This window comes from Littorina saxatilis, linkage group LG8 (genome assembly GCF_037325665.1).
Source record: "Littorina saxatilis isolate snail1 linkage group LG8, US_GU_Lsax_2.0, whole genome shotgun sequence".
Classification (NCBI taxonomy): domain Eukaryota; kingdom Metazoa; phylum Mollusca; class Gastropoda; order Littorinimorpha; family Littorinidae; genus Littorina; species Littorina saxatilis.
The window spans coordinates 62,380,666-62,394,036 of record NC_090252.1 but is presented as its reverse complement, the minus strand read 5'-3'; the positions used below and the strand labels follow the sequence as shown (position 1 = coordinate 62,394,036).

Here is a 13,371-nt window from a genome sequence, read left to right as displayed (position 1 = left end):
GCTAAAATCATGTTAAATGGTTCACTATTATCAGCTGATTTGAAGTTAAAGAATCTAAACTACCTGCCGCTAGTTAAACAGTTACAGTTTAATAATACTGTAATGATGTATAAAGTATATCATGGCGAAGTGCCCATCTATATTCAGGACCTATTTCACAGAGTCACCGAAAGGTACGGGTCTATCAATTTTCTACCACCAATACCCAGGATTGATTTGTTTAAAACTAGTCAAGCCTTCTCTGGCGCTATGGTGTGGAACACCATTCCGTCTGTAATAAGATCATTAACCTCACTAAAGAGTTTTAAACAAGCTCTGCATAATCATTTTATGTCTACCTAGATGGCTATACTAGTCTTAACACGTGCAAGTAGCTGTCAACAATTGGCAAAGCTTTATAAATTACACAAATATGTTCTTTATTATATGTATTATGTGGAATTTATGTTGAGATTTTCCATCATCATCATCATCATCATCATCATCATCATCATCATCATCATCATCATCATCATCATCATCATCATCATCATCATCATCATCATCATCATCAGCAGCAGCAGCAGCATCAGCATCTTCATCATCATCATTTACACCATATCATTATTAGCATTAGTGTAAACGTTGGTATCGTGTGAATTTTACCGTCGATCACTTTACATGTGTAACCTCAATTAACATGTTACATGTTTCGCTTTCGATTTGTATGTTGCTTACTTTGTCATTTTGTTGTTTATGTTTATTTGCTTGTTTGCTTACTTGTCGATTGTTTGCTGGTTCGTTCGTTTACTTTGTTTATTTGTCATGTTGCTTTACTTGTTTATCATTTATTAGACATTTGTATTAGAAGTAAGGACCGGTTGTAAGAAAAGGCGTCGCCTTAAACCTCTATCCTTGAAAAATAAAGTTCCATCACCATCATCATCTCTCTCTCTCTCTCTCTCTCTCTCTCTCTCTCTCTCTCTCTCTCCCTCTCTCTCTCCCTCTCTCTCTCTATCTCTCCCTCTCTCTCTCTCTCCTCTCTCTCTCTCTCTCTCTCTCTCTCTCTCTCTCTCTCTCTCTTTCTCTCTCTCTCTCTTTCTCTCTCTCTCTTACACCCTTTACCTGTTCGCAAACCTTTACCCATATAAATGTATGTTAAATGTATGTTTATTGTATACACGGGCCAATGTATATTTGTAAACTTGTCTTTATGTATATAACAAAAAAATCAAAAAAATCTATCCATCTATCCATCTATGCGACAAAAGAACGATTGAAAAATCCTTCAATATTGACATCACAAGCACAAGTGGAGATTAAAGGCACAGTAAGCCTCCCGTAAACCATCACAGAGCTCCCCGAGCGTCTAAATACAGTACAAGCATACTTCCATTTGAACGCTCACCGAACGGGAACATCCTGGCTGCTTTCTGTCGAGCGTGAGACATTTTCCAAGAATTTATTTTCGTAGACTTGTTCCGTTAACAACAACGGCGCCTCGTTTTTGCGCTAGACCTAACTTTTAAAATCTAAATAATAAATTGACAGCTTGTTACACAAACATTCTTTAATCATAAAAGAATTCGTTTTTCATCAAGACAAGATCAGAACAATTCGAAGTTGTGAAAGTTTAAAAAAAGAAAAGCCCGGAAGCAGGGTCACGCAAGGGTCGTAGCAGACGACGGCGGTTTATCAGTGCAAATCGCCGTTGCTCTCAACAGTCAAAATCCATCGCTAGAGTTCTTGTGAACCACAGCCGTTGTTTCGTGCATAAAAAACGTGCTATTGTAGATAAGCTCACGTCGAGTCGCATTCAAATGACTAACTATGACGACGGCATTGTGAAAAGGGAAAAGTGGATCACACGGGTTCACGATGGCTCAGGGGTAAGATAAACCACGCAAAAATAAATTCTTTGAAAATTGTTCGCTCTTTACGGAGGGCACCTAGGATGTTCTCAATTGGTGAGTGTTTAAATGAAAGGGTGTTTGTACTGTGTGTAAAAGCCTGACCGTATCTGTGATGGTTTACGGGAGGCTTACTCTGCCTTTAAAAACCACACAACACAAATTGTCAAATATAATGGTCCTGTATTTGTCTCATGTTGTATGTGCTTAAATGCCTTGAGTTCTAACCACTCATCAAATAACAAACATTTGAAAAATCAAATCATGATCGCGGTAAAAATTGTACTTACCCAAAGTTGTTGATGTAAAGACGTCTCGCGTTGACTTGAACTTGGCCAGAAGGAGAGAATGGCATAGAACGAGAGGTCGGGAAACCGAGATTATATAGACTGAGCTGCGAGGCTGGCCGAGCCCACGAAACTTGATCTTGACACGAAACTTGATCTTGACATTGTTTCGTGAATGAGAACAAATAGAATGACTTCAGCAATCAATGTATTTGACATTTTTTTGTTTGTTTAAAGGCGATAGAGATCAGTCACTGATATATTATCGTAGCTCGAGATCCGTACTCTGCCCACTTTCTATATCTTCGACTGAAAATTAAACAAGTCGCGTACATTTAGTCAATCTGCGGAACTCACGGAATGAAACGGAATTTGTCCTACATACGTGAGAGAGACCACTCATGAGTACCCAATATTGACGGACTGTGTGATGATATCTTCTGCTATGGTCTGTTGAGACAGCGATATCAAAATCGAGACCGGAGGTCGAGATTTTGATATCACTGTCGAAACAGACCAATAACAGAAGATATCATCACTCAGTCAGTCAATGTTAGATATATTGCTAATTCTCTGGACATTTTGTATTTACTGTAAAGAAATTATAAAAGTATTTGTCTCAGTTTTGGCTGTTCCATATCCCTCCCTCTGATTATTATTTCTTTTTGTTCACTCTTTTCTTGTACTTTTCAGTATTTCAAAATGTCTTTTCTTTCAAAAAGTCTTTAGTCACTTGCTCAACTAAATTCTGGGATAATTACATTTTCATATATATTTGTTTGTTTTTAAATGTAGGAGTTTTTGTTTTTGAAGTGGGGAAGCAATACAGAGGTCGTCGATATTAAAACTGATATCGACGGAAATGTCGTCGATATCACTTTTGCACTGAGCTCAGTTTTGCCTAATTGACCAATGGAAATCCACGTAACATATGAAATAGCAATATATAACAATATCGTTCAAACCACACGTGTAAATGAGTTCGTATCGAACTAGTCTGGCAGGGACCTGCCTTTTCACTGCCTATGATGTCAAAGTCACCAATATACACGTCATTATGGAAACACTTTTGCGCGTATTGTTTCCCCTGGAAGAGTTTTTAGAACTAACACGTCACGCTACATTTTCTAACGTCACGTTTCTTTGCTTTGACGTGAAAGATTGCACGAGGCTTTGGTAGAGATCGAGGACTGGGTGGCCGAGTGGTAACTTGACGCACTTGCGCTCGGAAGCGAGAGGTTGCAAGTTCGACCTACCCTGGGTCAGGGCGTTAGCAATTTTCTCCCCCCTTTCCTTACCTAGGTGGTGGGTTCAAGTGCTAGTCTTTTGGATGAGACGAAAAACCGAGGTCCCTTCGTGTACACTACATTAGGGTGTGCACGTTAAAGATCCCACGATTGACAAAAGGGTCTTTCCTGGCAAAATTGTATTGGCATAGATAAAAATGTCCACCAAAATACCCGTGTGACTTGGAATAATAGGCCGTGAAAAGTGGGATATGCGCCGAAATGGCTGCGATCTGCTGGCCGATGTGAATGCGTGATGTATTGTGTAAAAAAATTCCATCTCACACGGCATAAATAAATCCCTGCGCCTTGAATATGTGCGCGATACAAACTGCATAAAAAAAATTAAAAAAAATCCCTGCGCTTAGAACTGTACCCACGGAATACGCGCGATATAAGCCTCATATTGATTGATTGATTAATATAAAAAAAGCGTCTTCAATTTGGACGCCTCCACTGCGGGACGTGTAGAGTAAAATGGACGCAAGTACAGTATTTTAGGATGAATAGGATACCACATGACTTGCTGTATCGTACCAGATTTACACTCGTTGCTTTTTCCAATATTGACAAAATACAAAAACAAAGAGACTGCCAACGTTCCAAAATTCAGAATGAAAAAACAAGGAAGGTTAGTTTGTGGAACGTTTGTTATTGACAAAACAATACATTACAGTCGCAAATATATCGACCCAACGGTCTTTTAAGTGCACAGACAAACAATTAGTATAAAGGGGCTCCGCTCACATAATTATGTAACTTCAGCAGGACCGACGACGCACTGCACATTATCCCAGCCCGCTACACGTTGCATGAAAGGAAAACAGGCCAAGTACTCGTCATAATCCCTATCGCGGCATAAATAATAGGCCGTGCGTCGTCTGTGCCGCTGAAACTGCGCAGGTATATTCTGCCCATAACAAGAACTTAGCTTGATGGAATTTACGGTCGCTTGTTGGGAAAGTCACAAGCGCTTGTTACTAATAACTAATTGTTCGTCTGTGCACCACACACATCTGACCTTCTGTCCACTGGGATGTTGGTGGTTCAATAAAAGCATATGTACACAGCGTTGGTTTGTTTTCGTGTGTTTGTTAGTTTCAGTAGGTTCATGTGTTTGTTTCTTTTGAATGCGTGTGTGTGTGTGTGTGTGTGTGTGTGTGTGTGTGTGCGCGTGCGTGCGTGTGTGTGTGTGTGTGTGTGTGTGTATGTGTGTGCGTGTGCGGTGTGTGTGTGTATGTGCGTGCGTGCGTGCGTGCGTGTGTGCGTGTGTGTGTGTGTGTGTGTGTGTGTGTGTGTGTGCGTACGCGCGCGCGCACAAATAGACAGGCACACAGACACGTTTAAGAGCAAGGACAACCATCAACCTGTGGTCGCTTTACGTAACACACCAAATAAACCAGATTCACAGAGTTGTTTTATGGCCAATTTTATTATCTTTTCAGAAATATTACTACCTGTGGTTGTATTTAATTAAACAGAAAAGCTCCATCAGGTCGGCATGTACATAGCTAGAAAACAAAGCCATAAAACACACACATGATGTTCTGAAGAAATATATGCTAGAAGACAAGAAGAAAGAGAAGAAAAAGGTAAATGGAAACAAACTACAGAAGAAAAAGCTAAATGGAAACAAACTACAGAAGAAAAAGCTAAATGGAAACAAACTACAGAAGAAAAAGCTAAATGGAAACAAACTTCAGAAGAAAGTAACGGACCTGCAACTGCCGATGAATAAGGAGGCTGCATTTTATCAATGAATGCTTCCACTGTTCCTTCTAGCCTCGCCTTGTCTTCCCTTAATGAGATACGACACCAAATCAAGAAATCTCTTCTTGACACTTTTATCAAAATGAAATTTCTGAGCGCCAAAAGCCAAGAAGACGTCACAATACGAATAATTGTGACCCTCCACCACGAAATGAGTCGCATGTCACCTCGCGCGGTTCTGCGCTAGGCTTAATTTAAGCCAGTGGAGTGTCTGGTAACAGTGTGAGGGTTACCTTAGTCACAGGCTTATAACTCAAACAGTTTTTGCTCTTTTCTAAACCGGTTTTCACCACTGGATAGAGCATAAAAAACTCTTTAGGAAAATGTAAAAATATGAAAATCATGCAAAGGTGACATGCGACTCATTTCGTGGTGGAGGGTCACAATTACGTTGTGTAAAAACCTGTGTATGAGGGTCTTTGTCTGAACAACCAAGTTATAATAACTTTTTTGGGGGGTCACGACGAGACCGTGTTGGTGTCGGTATCGTATATAATTAAGATGTGCAGGTTTCCAGTTACGTTTGGGATTACACTATAATCGAGCTTCTCTTTTCGGTATTGTCATCATTCTGCACTGGTCTGATTACTCTTCTGCATGCGTTTCTTGTTCCAATCATCCCTTTCTTCCAGCATTCCGTTTCTTGTCCCAATCTGGGCCATCGTCCCAATCTCCAGCGTTCCGTTTCCTGTCCCAATCGTCCCATGCTCCAACGTTACGTTTCTTGTTCCAATCGTCCTATGCTCCAGCGTTACGTTTCTTGTCCCAATCTCCAGCGTTCCGTTTCTTGTCCCAATCTCCAGCGTTACATTTTTTGTCCCAATCTCCAGCGTTACGTTTCTTGTTCCAATCGTCCCATGCTCCAGCGTTACGTTTCTTGTCCCAATCTCCAGCGTTCCGTTTCTTGTCCCAATCTCCAGCGTTACGTTTCTTGTCCCAATCTCCAGCGTTACGTTTCTTGTTCCAATCGTCCCATGCTCCAGCGTTACGTTTCTTGTCCCAATCGTCCCATGCTCCAGCGTTACGTTTCTTGTCCCAATCGTCCCATGCTCCAGCGTTACGTTTCTTGTTCCAATCGTCCCATGCTCCAGCGTTCCGTTTCTTGTCCCAATCTCCAGCGTTACGTTTCTTGTTCCAATCGTCCCATGCTCCAGCGTTACGTTTCTTGTCCCAATCGTCCCATGCTCCAGCGTTACGTTTCTTGTTCCAATCGTCCCATGCTCCAGCGTTTCGTTTCTTGTTCCAATCGTCCCATGCTCCAGCGTTACGTTTCTTGTCCCATTCGTCCCACCCTCCAATGAGCCGTTTCTTGTGCAAGCCGCTCAGCCGACGCCGTCTTCCAGAGTCCCAATAAGGGTTTCCGCCAGGCGAGGTAGTCTTGGGCGTGCACATCGTGGCGTTACCGGTGTACAGAATGCAGTGAAGCATGGAGGGGAAGCACATGGGAAGCTGACGCTTTTCCCCAGTGACGTCATTTTCGCTTGAAGACAAAGCATCTCGCTTGGGTACGTCTGCCCCGGAGGAGCAAACTGGCGTTGGAGGCTTCCTCGCTTGAACTGGAAAGAATGAATGTGAATAAACCTTCAGAGTTTTGCAAGAAGAAGAAGAAGAAGAAGAAGAAGAAGAAGAAGAAGAAGAAGAAGAAGAAGAAGAAGAAGAAGAAGAAGAAGAAGATGATGATGATGATGATGATGATGATGATGGCGAAAATGACGACCACGATGATGATGATAACAATGATGACGACAACGACGACGCAAATGATGACAATGATGACGACAACGGTGATCATGATGATGACAGCGACGACGACGACGACGACGACGACCACGACGACCACGACAATGATCATGGTGACACCCGGGAGGAATTAATCCGGCAAGAGAATAGATGAATGAATAAATGAATTATTGAGCTATGATAATATTCTTTTATGATGAACATATAATTTAATTACTTATGATGTAACGATGTGGTGCCACCTGGTGGTACAAGAAAGAGGTACCCATGACGACTACACTACACAGAGAGAGAGGGGGGGGGGGGGGGGCTGGGGGTCGAACAAAGGAACGAACGAACGGACGAACGAACGAACGAGTTATGACATGAAAATCAGGAATCTCTGGTCTCCAGACAATAGAGACCAAGAGGCGTAGGGAGATCCCAAAATGTACCTATTTTTACGCTTCTTCCCAATTTTGCTTTAGCCACAGTTTCCCTTTATTTCTCACGTGATTTACAGAGAAAGCCCGGATATTTATTTTGAGTACTGATGGGGCCCGGGTAGCTCAGGTGGTAGAGTATTGGAATTGTGATCCTCTGATAGTCGCGGTTTCGAATCCGGGCCGGGACGGATACGGATCAACTTTATGTGCAAACTCAGAGACGGAATCCATGTTCCACCCCCGTGTCACCACAGTGACTCGTAAAAGACCTCGGTCATTCTGCCATAAGTGCAGATGGCTGATACCACCTAAACACGCAAACACGTGTGTATCTAATCTAATGGCTTTGCCGTGAGGGCGTAACACTTGAATTTCTCCTGAGTACTGATAAATTCGAACGCTTAAGGAGCACGATCAACAAGCTATTTCAAACAAGGGCTGACCTTAAACAGGGTCAGGTTACCCCTGATTCCCATGTAGCAGAATTCCAAAATTGGTTTGTAGTCACAGAAACAAGGCTCTATGTTAATAAGGTCATTCCCTGGATGAGTCAGTTGTAACATAAACACAACATGGTAGACCGTGTCGGATGTATGTCTCCTCTTTCGCTACAGGTAGGAACTTTTTTTCATTTCTGCTACGACCGTGTTATACCTCCCAGGTACACATCACATTTCAACTCAATCCACTCACAAACACCAGCAATCTGAGTGCGGACAGCGCGACAAACAAACACATAGACAAACACACAATCACACAGACAAACAAATACATAGACAAACAAAAATATAGACAAACAAACAATCACATAGACTAGCAAACAATCACATAGAAAAACAAGTCGCGTAAGGCGAAATTACTACATTTAGTCAAGCTCAGTCGAACTCACAGAATGAAACTGAACGTACTGCATTTTTTCACAATGACCGTAGTCCGCCGCTAGTGCAAAAGGCAGTGAAACTGACGAGCCTGTTCAGCGCTGTAGCGGTTGCGCTGCGCTGCATAGCACGCTTTACTGTATGTACCTCTCTTCGTTTTAACTTTCTGAGCGTGTTTTTTAATCCAAACATATCATATCTATATGTTTTTGGAATCAAGAACTGACAAGGAATTTAAAACGATTTCGGAAATTTAATTTTAATCATAATTTTTATATTTTTAATTTTCAGACCTTGTTTTTAATCCGAATATAACATATATATATGTTTTGAAATCAGAACATGATAAAGAATAAAATAAAAGTAATTTTCGATCGTTTTATAAAAAAAAAATTTTAATTACAATTTTCAGATTTTTAATGACCAAAGTCATTAATTAATTTTTAAGCCTTCATGCTGAAATGCAACATAAAAAGTCCGGCCTTCGTTGAAGATTTCTTGGCCAAAATTTCAATCAATTTGATTGAAAAATGAAGGTGTGACAGTGCCGCCTCAACTTTTACAAAAAGCCGGATATGACGTCATAAAAGACATTTATCGAAAAAAAGAAAACAATGTCTGGGGATATCATATCCAGGAACTCTCATGTAAAATTTCATAAAGATCGGTCCAGTAGTTTACTCTGAATCGCTCTACACACACACACACGCACAGACACACAGACACACACACAGACAGACAGACAGACACACACACACATACACACACACACACACTGACATACACACACACACACACACACACACACACACACACACATACACCACGACCCTCGTCTCGATTCCCCCCTCTATGTTAAAACATTTAGTCAAAACTTGACTAAATGTAAAAAGGAAAAAAAAAGAAAAGATAAAAACAACAACACACAAACAAACAAACAAACAAACAAACAAACAAACAAACAAACAAACAAACAAACAGTGAAACCTATACACTAACGAATAAACGGGGTTGTAAAGCTAAAAGTAGAGCTTACCTGCAGAGGCAGCAAAAGCCAGAAGCAGTAACCCCGCTAGACGGCAAGTCGCCATACCGCACGGAAGTTGGTCCTTTTCTCTCTCTTCAAGGCTCACAACTCGTTCGTGTCACTTGGCGAGAGAAGCTTCAGCGAGGTGGGAGATGTCTCGTGGCGTACGAACGACAAGAGTGCGCTGTATTTGTATCGCTTCTTTTTTCCCCTTATATACTGCTGCATGAAACGTTATGATATATTTCAGTCATTTTCGTATCAGCTGTCATTTTTTCTGATAACCGAAGGTATAAGCATTTTGTCTATTTCAAACTTCTCGTCCGTCGGTGTGTGTACGCACGATAAGCGTCCATCGTGTCGTGGATTTATGAGCAAAGTGGTGGTGAAGGTGATGGTATCACGTCGTTTCGTTCGTCAGCTTGTGCGTTGTACGTGCGGCGTATAGAAATAGGGCAATTAGTCACGTGAAAAATGATGTAGCTGCGTGTCAAAGAGACTAGATGGCTGGGTCTCAACTGCCGATGGTCGCCCTAGTATGGCGCGTTCTACAATCCCAGTCATACCACCGTTTGACTACACGCTGGAGATTGGGACAAGAAACGTAACGCTGGAGATTGCGACAAGAAACGGAACGCTGGAGATTGCGACAAGAAACGTAACGCTGGAGATTGGGACAAGAAACGTAACGCTGGAGATTGCGACAAGAAACGGAACGCTGGAGATTGCGACAAGAAACAGAACGCTGGAGATTGGGACAAGAAACGGAACGCTGGAGATTGGGACAAGAAACGTAATGCTGGAGATTGCGACAAGAAACGGAACGCTGGAGATTGCGACAAGAAACGTAACGCTGGAGATTGGGACAAGAAACGTAACGCTGGAGATTGCGACAAGAAACGGAACGCTGGAGATTGCGACAAGAAACAGAACGCTGGAGATTGGGACAAGAAACGGAACGCTGGAGATTGGGACAAGAAACGTAACGCTGGAGATTGAAACAAGAAACGTAACGCTGGAGATTGCGACAAGAAACGGAACGCTGGAGATTGGGACAAGAAACAGAACGCTGGAGATTGCGACAAGAAACGGAACGCTGGAGATTGCGACAAGAAACGTAACGCTGGAGATTGGGACAAGAAACGTAACGCTGGAGATTGCGACAAGAAACGTAACGCTGGAGATTGCGACAAGAAACGGAACGCTGGAGATTGCGACAAGAAACAGAACGCTGGAGATTGGGACAAGAAACGGAACGCTGGAGATTGGGACAAGAAACGTAACGCTGGAGATTGGGACAAGAAACGTAACGCTGGAGATTGCGACAAGAAACGTAACGCTGGAGATTGGGACAAGAAACGTAACGCTGGAGATTGCGACAAGAAACGGAACGCTGGAGATTGGGACAAGAAACCGGTAACGCTGGAGATTGGGACAAGAAACGTAACGCTGGAGATTGGGACAAGAAACATAACGCTGGAGATTGGGACAAGAAACGTAACGCTGGAGATTGAAACAAGAAACGTAACGCTGGAGATTGCGACAAGAAACGTAACGCTGGAGATTGGCACAAGAAACGTAACGCTGGAGATTGCGACAAGAAACGTAACGCTGGAGATTGGGACAAGAAACGTAACGCTGGAGATTACGACAAGAAACGTAACGCTGGAGATTGGGACAATAAACGTAACGCTGGAGATTGGGACAAGAAACGGAACGTCGGAGGATGGGACGATTGGGACACACATTTGGACATTGATATCTTACAGACACACTCCTTCTCGAGACATCACTCCACTGGGTCACATACCAAAAATCATCACCCTGACTTCTCGCTCGTTTTGATTTTTTGACGAATTATTTCGTTAAAAGCCACTTGTGACTTACGAAACTATTATATAAAAATATTTCGACAGTGCATAGCGAGCACCTATGATGTTCATATTTGATATGTGACCAAGTGGAGGGATGGTCCTAACCCGGGTAACAGCCTGACAGCTAGGACAGATCTGCTGTGGTTTACACTGGACGTAAGGCATCTATAAAGATGATGGATGTGAGCGAAAATCAGCTACCAAGGATCATACTTGAAGTGTGTGCACTAAATCCTCGACACAACGGCATTTGAGCATTTTCGAAAGTTGGTGATGGTATCCGGTTGACCGGAGGAACACGCACACACATTCTTCAAACATTCGTCTCACAATGTGTCGAGGCTTGTACGTTGAATGATAAGGCAACCCGTCCACTTGGACACATACCCCAAAATAGAATTAATATGTTCATCCCTGTACTTTTACAATTACCCAAAAACATAAAATAATCCCTACACTTGTACACTTACCAAATACCATGCGTACTGTAGATTTTACGTCCAAACCTAGGTGGTGGGTTCAAGTGCTAGTCTTTCGGATGAGACGAAAAACCGAGGTCCCTTCGTGTACACTACATTGGGGTGTGCACGTTAAAGATCCCACGATTGACAAAAGGGTCTTTCCTGGCAAAATTGTATAGGCATAGATAAAAATGTCCACCAAAATACCCGTGTGACGTGGAATAATAGGCCGTGAAAAGTAGGATATGCGCCGAAATGGCTGCGATCTGCTGGCCGATGTGAATGCGTGATGTATTGTGTAAAAAAAATTCCATCTCACACGGCATAAATAAATCCCTGCGCCTTGAATATGTGTGCGATATAAATTGCATAAAAAAAATTAAAAAAAAATCCCTGCGATTAGAACTGTACCCACGGAATACGCACGATATAAGCCTCATATTGATTGATTGATTGATTGATTGATTGATTGATGTCCGTGCGGGTTGGGATGATATGCATGCATTGATTTTGCAGCAGATACCCACAAGTATTAAATAGAAAATACTTCATGTGCTACAGGCTAAATATTTCGCCTCTCAAGGACTAGATATGGGTTATATGATGATTCGAGTTTTACGCCCTCGCGGCTTTTGATGCGATACTCACGTGTATGCGCGTTTAGGTGGTATCAGTACTTCTGGCGGAATGACCGAGGTCTTTTACGTCCCACTGTGGTGACACGGGGTGGGACATGGATACCGTCTCTGGGTGTGCACATAAAGTTGACCCGTGTCCGTCCTGTCCAGGAGTCGAACGTACCAGTGCTCTACCAACAGAGCTAACTGGGCCCTAACAGACACCGTGTCAATGTGCAACATTTATTCATAAAGGATTCCCGACCCTGCACAGACAGCTAGTATTCTTCTTCTTCTTCTTCTTCTTCGCTCATGGGCTTAGACTCCCACGTTCACTCATGTTTTTAGTACGAGTGGATTTGTACGTGTATGGCCGTTTTTACCCCGCCGATTTCGGGGGAGGCATGCTGGGTATTTTCGTGTTTCTATAACCCACCGAACTCTGACATGGATTACAGGATCTTTTCCTTGTGCTTGCGTGTACACACGAAGGGGGTTAAGTCACTAGCAGGTCTGCACATAAGTTGACCTGGGAGATCGGAAAAATCTCCACTCAACCCACCAGGCGGCAGCGACTGGGATTCGAACTCACGACCTCCCGATTAGAAGGCCGACGTCTTACCACCACACCACTGCGCCCGTCAGCTAGTATTCAACTGAGCCAGATGGTGTGTGTCATCGCGGAGGGATTGCCTTCCATGTAAAACCCTGAGCAGATCTGAGACAGTTGGCCGAATAGTTTACATACTGTGCCTTTACACTAACATGACACATTAAAGAGCAAATTCAAAACTTTGCAAAAATGTAAAGGTATGTAATGTTATCTTGTGTTGTTGATTTTTTTGGATTTTTTTAAATGGCTCAAAATCGTGCGCCGGGAGGGAACACAGGGATCCATCTCCAGTTGTTTCACTGACATCAAGAACTGGATGACTGAGAACAAGTTGAAGCTGAACAGTGAGAAGACAGAGGCCCTTCTCGTTGGAACACGACAGAAGATTGCTTCCCTCACTGTGACCGAACTCCAGCTGGATGACGCGACTGTTCCATTCTCCCCTGCTGTCAAGAGCCTTGGCGTCTTTCTCGACTCCACTCTCTCCATGCAGACACACATCTC

General features: G+C 42.8%; 2 protein-coding genes and 1 long non-coding RNA gene across 3 annotated transcripts in view; 1 reads left to right on the top strand and 2 right to left on the bottom strand.

Moving 5' to 3' along the window:
• The window catches only part of LOC138974050 (ependymin-1-like), a 15,084-nt gene extending 12,748 nt beyond the window's left edge, over positions 1 to 2,336 (bottom strand). Inside the window, exon 1 of the mRNA XM_070346763.1 lies at positions 2,180 to 2,336. Coding sequence (XP_070202864.1) covers positions 2,180 to 2,244 — 65 coding nt within the window. The 5' untranslated portion in view covers positions 2,245 to 2,336. The remainder of the gene's footprint in view (positions 1 to 2,179) is intronic.
• A 2,476-nt stretch (positions 2,337 to 4,812) lies between these two features.
• Positions 4,813 to 5,149, top strand: LOC138974045 (uncharacterized). The gene is made up of 2 exons (XR_011458274.1): positions 4,813 to 5,054; positions 5,085 to 5,149. It is a non-coding gene; the product is annotated as an uncharacterized lncRNA (long non-coding RNA).
• A 473-nt stretch (positions 5,150 to 5,622) lies between these two features.
• Positions 5,623 to 9,523, bottom strand: LOC138974044 (LWamide neuropeptides-like). Its single transcript, XM_070346752.1, has 2 exons — positions 9,312 to 9,523; positions 5,623 to 6,788 (listed from the first exon to the last, which is right to left on the bottom strand). Exons 1-2 carry the CDS (start codon positions 9,364 to 9,366, stop codon positions 5,971 to 5,973), a joined length of 873 nt encoding a protein of 290 aa, XP_070202853.1. The 5' UTR covers positions 9,367 to 9,523; the 3' UTR covers positions 5,623 to 5,970.
• Between the last annotated feature and the right edge of the window lie 3,848 nt (positions 9,524 to 13,371).

What these genes read in the sequence shown, in the direction of transcription:
- LOC138974044 (XM_070346752.1), bottom strand. Translation starts at nt 9,366, where the DNA reads ATGGCGACTTGCCGTCTAGCGGGGTTACTGCTTCTGGCTTTTGCTGCC. An exon ending in GGCTTTTGCTGCCTCTGCAG is followed by an intron (nt 6,789 to 9,311) that starts GTAAGCTCTACT and finishes CATTCTTTCCAG; the next exon opens with TTCAAGCGAGGAAGCCTCCA.